The sequence below is a fragment of the Monopterus albus genome, unplaced genomic scaffold (genome assembly GCF_001952655.1).
Source record: "Monopterus albus unplaced genomic scaffold, M_albus_1.0 scaffold28.1, whole genome shotgun sequence".
NCBI lineage: Eukaryota > Metazoa > Chordata > Actinopteri > Synbranchiformes > Synbranchidae > Monopterus > Monopterus albus.
In genome coordinates this window covers 4,271,406-4,277,331 of record NW_018127908.1, presented here as the reverse complement: position 1 = coordinate 4,277,331, position 5,926 = coordinate 4,271,406, and the positions used below count along the sequence as shown (strand labels likewise).

Genomic DNA, 5,926 nt, shown 5'->3' with positions numbered 1-5,926 from the left:
GCTTCACACTCGGCTGCAAACCGCCCCAGTGCATGCTGGAGGTCCTGGTTTGATGGGGCCAACAGGACAACGTCATCTGCAAAAAGCAGAGACGAAATCCTGTGGTCCCCAAACCGGACTCCCTCCGGCCCCTGGCTGCGCCTAGAAATTCTGTCCATAAAAATAATGAACAGAACCGGTGACAAAGGGCAGCCCTGCCGGAGTCCAACACGCACTGGAAACAAGTCTGACTTACTGCCGGCAATGCGAACCAAGCTCCTGCTCCGATCGTACAGGGACCGGGTGGCCCTTAGCAAAGGGTCCCGGACCCCGTACTCCCGGAGCACCCCCCACAGGGCGCTGCGAGGGACACAGTCGAATGCCTTCTCCAGATCCACGAAACATCTAAACATGTACACAAACAAACAAGGCTGTGTACAATGTTCTAAAAATGTTCCATGGACTAACTCTTTAAAATGTGTCCTCCTACCCTTTACGTTGAGGCTGGCTGTGGTCTTCTGGTCTCCACACACACAGCTGTAGTCTCCACTGTCTTCTGGCACCACCTTGTTGATCAGGAGTTCATTCACAGAGGCCTTCTGCTTCATCTGGTACTTTTCTCCAGACTGAAGTACCCGTGCTCCTTTCTTCCACTCCACTGGGACTCCAGGTTTAGAGAGCTCACAGCCTAGAGTGATGTCGGTTCCCTCTTCAGCCTCCTGCCTCTCCAGCTTCCGTTTGAAGGTCACTGGTTGGGCTGAACATTGATTAGTGGCATACCATGAGAATTTTTTTTTTTTTAAATGTACATAAACATAGCATAAAATAAAACACAGAACACAAAAGAAAGCACAATATGCAATCCAATAGGACATGTAAACATGTCATATCTAGTGATTAAATATGTGAGTACTTGAAGTGGGAGATGGAGATGATGACCAACATGTTGAGAGTTGCAGTGAGCAGAGAGATGGATGACAGTACAATGTAAATAAACACAGTGTCAGAGAGACAACGCTTTGGCTTCATACAGGAGGTGTTGAGTTGTGGAAAGCAGAGTTCAACTTCCTGCATCATCAGAGAGAGGAGGAGAGGACAAACTGCTGAGCTCTGGCACCTCTGACCTAAGCTGGCTCTGATATAACTTTAGTTGCTTTACTCTCCTCACCTGGTCAAGAACTACAGGAAACTGTCAGGGCTGCTCGGCGGCTGCTACCTCTCCTCCGGCCCGCTGCCTCTCCTCCACCTTTCTCTCCTCTATTTTCTTGATCTGCGGGATTCTGCACCTCAGCTGTGTTGCACTCGGTAATTAGCGACTCGTTTGTCGGTGCACACAGCTGGGGTGCATCCCGCTGATTGACTTCCTCCTTATTTATACCTCTGGCAGACGCTCTGCCGTCACCGGGACATTACATTATCTACACAAAGTATGTGACAAATTTTATGTTTAAACCGCATATTAGACGTGTTTAGAATGCTACGCTGTCACTGTGCGTTTTGGCTTGACTTATCACGTTACTTATGCGTTTTCGCAAAACATACCGATACTTCAACGCTGACAGTCCCTGTGCTGTTGATTTTCAGTTTTCGTTTTGCTACCTTTTTTTTTCTTGTCCCTCCTTATCCTCCTGCTCTCCTGATGCCTGCTGTCCGTTTATCTGTTTACGTTCATCCAGGTCTCCTCCACCATCTCTGCCCTGTTTTGATTATGTATGCACATGGCCCCGGTTATGTTACTTTGCGTTTTTGTCCCTTCAAACCTGTTTTTGTTGTACTAGCACCTGGACCTGCAAACTTAAGTCCAACCTCAAGTCTCCCTCACCTTCCTGGTGAGGGGGGGGGCAACCATAACAATGAATGGTTTTTTCTAGGTCGGCTTGAAATAAAAAAGGTTTCACCTTTGCTAGGGGCCTCAGCTGAAAGAAGCTTATTTTGACCACCGAACCCTAAACCATGTTGACACCCAAAAAGTCAGTGATTTCCCTGTAGGGACCAGAAGCTGGTCCCCACAAGGATGGCCAAGTCCCCACAGTGTGAGTGTGTTTTGGTCCACATGATGTAAGTAATACAAACGCACACACACACACACACACAGAGTCATGGTTTCATCACTTTAGTGGACATTACATTGACATGCGTTCATTTGCTGAAGACCTACCATAACCTCAGCCTAAAAGATGTCACCGTAAAATTTAATTTCTTACATTCAGGTACTTGTTTCTTGTTCACAAAAGGACACGGAGTCTCCACGGTGTGAGAAATACAAACCCACACTGTACAGTGTTTGATCAGGTGGCCTGAACATTTCCTGATTTTTGCTTTAACAAGTGAATGTCACAAAACAGCCCATTACAAAAGAACACATTGTTGGAAATGAGATTACAAAAATCACAGCTTTTCTTCATTATTCATATTCCACTGTGACCCAGACTGGATCACAGTGATTTCAACTACGTCCTTTTGAAAAATAACGATGAAGACACAGAAGGGCATCAGAAACCTTCAGTCAGCTGACTCATGAAAACACACTGACCTGCTCTGATTCCATTGTATCTACATGTAACTGCATAAACTCTAACGTCAGCTGCCAAATCAAATGTAAGAAACACATCGTCTCTGACATGAAGGTTCAAACCCAAAACAGAGACGGAGACTGAACGTTCCGTCCAAGTGGCTGCTGTTAAGCTTTCACTCATATGTCATGATCTTCCTCAGCAGATGGAGTTTTCTATTTGGAATCTATGTTGGTTTAAAAATAAAAACATGACAACTGGCCAAACTCCATCTGCTGAAGAAGTCTGGAATTTGAGAGAAAGCTCACGAACTCCTATTGAATAGACCTGGTTCTGAACTGGTTTTATTTTTGTCCAACATGAGATTGAAATAAAACGTTCCCAAAGCCACCCACTGCGCCAGTGGCATCCTGTTTTTTTGTAGATTCTGTCTCTCACAGTTGAGGTGTACAATACCTACGACGAAAAATACAGAACTGTCCATTCTTTGTAAGCGATGCATGTCTGGGTGGTTGATCGCACCCGTCGCAGTGTATCAAATACTTATTTGCCCCACTGTGCAAAGCTTTTCTGTACAAGTTTTAAAAATATCCCATTATCCATCTCTTTGACAGTCCTCTTCCTACCTTTTACGTTGAGGCTGGTCACATTAAACATCACACTGCTGCATCAAGTAAAATGATTTTTGGTTTTATTAATCAAATTTAAATGTTCTTAAAGATATTGTGATAAATCTACAGTCAGAGGTTAAATAAGTCACTGCAAAATAACAAATAAATTATATATAAATGTTAAAGCCTTTTTGAAACTGAAGTTGAATTTATATTTAATCAAACTCAGTTCAAGTTCGCAAGAAAATAATTTCACCCAGTTTGCACACACTTAGGGCCAAATCAAACTTTTTAAAAGTGTGGGGGATGAGGTTTGTCTGGGGTGGGGGTATCTGAGCAAGACTGAAACTGAACATCCGTTTGAAGGTCACTGGTTGGGCTGAGCATGTATCAATTGGTTAACGGTCAGTGGCATATTGTGGGGAAAAAATGTAAAAGTTATACTTGTGTATAAAACTGGTCAAAAATAGAACACAATAGACAAACACTGACAATTTTTCATCTGTAATGACATGCTAGCTCCAAATCAAACATGTCTAAATATGTAGATAAAGAACTGTCTTCCTACCCTTTACGTTGAGGCTGGCTGTGGTCTTCTGGTCTCCACACACACAGCTGTAGTCTCCACTGTCTTCTGGCACCACCTTGTTGATCAGGAGTTCATTCACAGAGGCCTTCTGCTTCATCTGGTACTTTTCTCCAGACTGAAGTACCCGTGCTCCTTTCTTCCACTCCACTGGGACTCCAGGTTTAGAGAGCTCACAGCATAGAGTGATGTCGGCTCCCTCTTCAGCCTCATGACTCTTCATCTTCTGTATAAATGTTGGCGGCAATGCTGTACAATAAAACTTTCATCACTTCTCAAAATTGGGTGAAAAACTTATAATAAATCAGGACAAAGGCAAAAGAAGTGGGACTCTCTTTGGAAATGCATCACAATCACTTGTTTTAAATAAATATAAAAGTTTCTTCAAACCTTTGCTCCAGAAAAAAAAAAACTTAATAAATCCCTCCAGAACCAGAATATCTTGGTTGCCAGAGGGGTGCGGTATAAGCACCACTGAACATTAGTCAGATCAGCTGGGCAAAAAACTATGACATACAGAGCAGCCACCCTCAGGCATTTGTCCTGGTGACCTGAAGGAGACTACAGATCTGTCTGGGCCAGTCCATGAAAACTAGACCTTCTTTGAAAAACTCGACCACATTTGAAGGCAATGTCTGTTTTACTCTATGGCCCAGATGTTACCTGATGTCATCTATGGCTGAATGCAGTGTGTTGGGTAGTTGTCTGTGCAAGTAAATTGTATATTGGAGTACAGATTTATTTGGTTATCTCATTTATTTATAGGTGTTCCTAATGGGAGTGACTGATGTTCTGAAACTACGGGTCATCCTTGATGATGTCAGTGCTGAGCGGCTTATTTTGCCCTCTCGTCCTGAAACTGTAAGTGCCCTCATATTTGAGGTGAAAAATAAGCTGAACCTGACTTATGACTTTCGCCTTCAGTTTCAAGACCCAGAGTTTGACAATGCACTCTGCAATTTAGTTAACATAGAGGACCTAAAATCCAAGGCAACTATTAAGATAGTTAGATTAGTTGAGTCAGATAGGAGTTCAACCAGCACAGATGACACAGTGTTGCTATCTGATAACACAGATTCACCAGAACATCTTTGCCGGTGGCCAGAGATCTTTGTGGTTCCAGCGTTTTCATATGAGGTAGAGTATGCTCTAAGAGAGGGAAACTCTGCATTTGTGAAAGAGGGCAAAATGATCAAGTTAACCAGGATTAAAAAAACACAACATACTGGATGCAATGGCTGCTGAAATATATAAGTATACAGCATATCCTAGTAGCAAACAGATTGGCAAGGCTGCAGAAGCTCTTGTGAGCAAACATCCCTGTCTGAAAGAAAATGGTTCCAAATCAGGGTATGAGGGTTGGAAGAACAGCCTGCACTTCAAAATGGGCAACTACAGGACCAAACTCAGCAGGGCTGGCATCAGGGATGTGGCTGTGAATGCAGGAAAGTGCAGCAGGACCAGTTCCAAAGGGGCAGTATCCAGGGCCAATATCAAAAGACCCAGAAGAGGGGAAGTCAACTTCCTTCCCAATTATCCCAGTGGAGAAACTAAAGGCACACTGGAGACCCAGAGACTTGAGATGGTGGAGAAGTTCAAGAAGGCATCAGCAGAAAGAGACATGATTCTAATCCATCAACACATGCAACGCACCTTTGCACTCAGGCGAGAAGAAATTGTGAATTCAGCTCCTCACATTGCTGAACTAAAGGACAGATGGCCTGCACTTTTTTGTGATGCTCAAGTGAGTAAAAACAAAAACACACTTAGAAGTTGGCACATACATTGTCAGTCGTAATTCTGGTCTTATTTTTTCCCTTTTGTGTAAATTCTTGCAGATGCAAAAATAAATTATGGAAGTGGTTTTGTAAATTTTTCATGCACTATGATTTTATCCGGCAGCATGGTGGCACAATGGTTAGCACCGTTGCCTCACAGCGAGAAGGTTACGGGTTCGGGACCTTTCTGTGTGGAGTTTACATGTTCTCCCCGTGCTTGTGTGGGTTCTCTCCGGGTACTCCGGCTTCCTCCCACAGTCCAAAGACATGCAGCTTAGGTTGATTGGTGTCTCTAAATTGCCCATAGGAGTGTGTATGTGTGGTTGTTCATCTATGTGTTAGCCCTGCAATGGATTGGCGACCTGTCCAGGGTGTACCCCGCCTTCACCCGATTGCCAAGGATTGGCTCCGCGCCGACCCCGTTCAGGGACTAAGTGGTAGAAAATGAATGATTTTAGC

General features: G+C 43.9%; 1 protein-coding gene across 1 annotated transcript in view; it reads right to left on the bottom strand.

Moving 5' to 3' along the window:
• obscnb (obscurin, cytoskeletal calmodulin and titin-interacting RhoGEF b) overlaps positions 1-5,926 on the bottom strand; it is a gene marked incomplete at its 3' end in the record, with an annotated part of 61,973 nt that overhangs the window by 34,197 nt on the left and 21,850 nt on the right. The window contains exons 35-36 of the mRNA XM_020595880.1: positions 3,672-3,938; positions 470-736 (exon numbers count right to left, since the gene is read on the bottom strand). Coding sequence (XP_020451536.1) covers positions 470-736; positions 3,672-3,938 — 534 coding nt within the window. The remainder of the gene's footprint in view (positions 1-469; positions 737-3,671; positions 3,939-5,926) is intronic.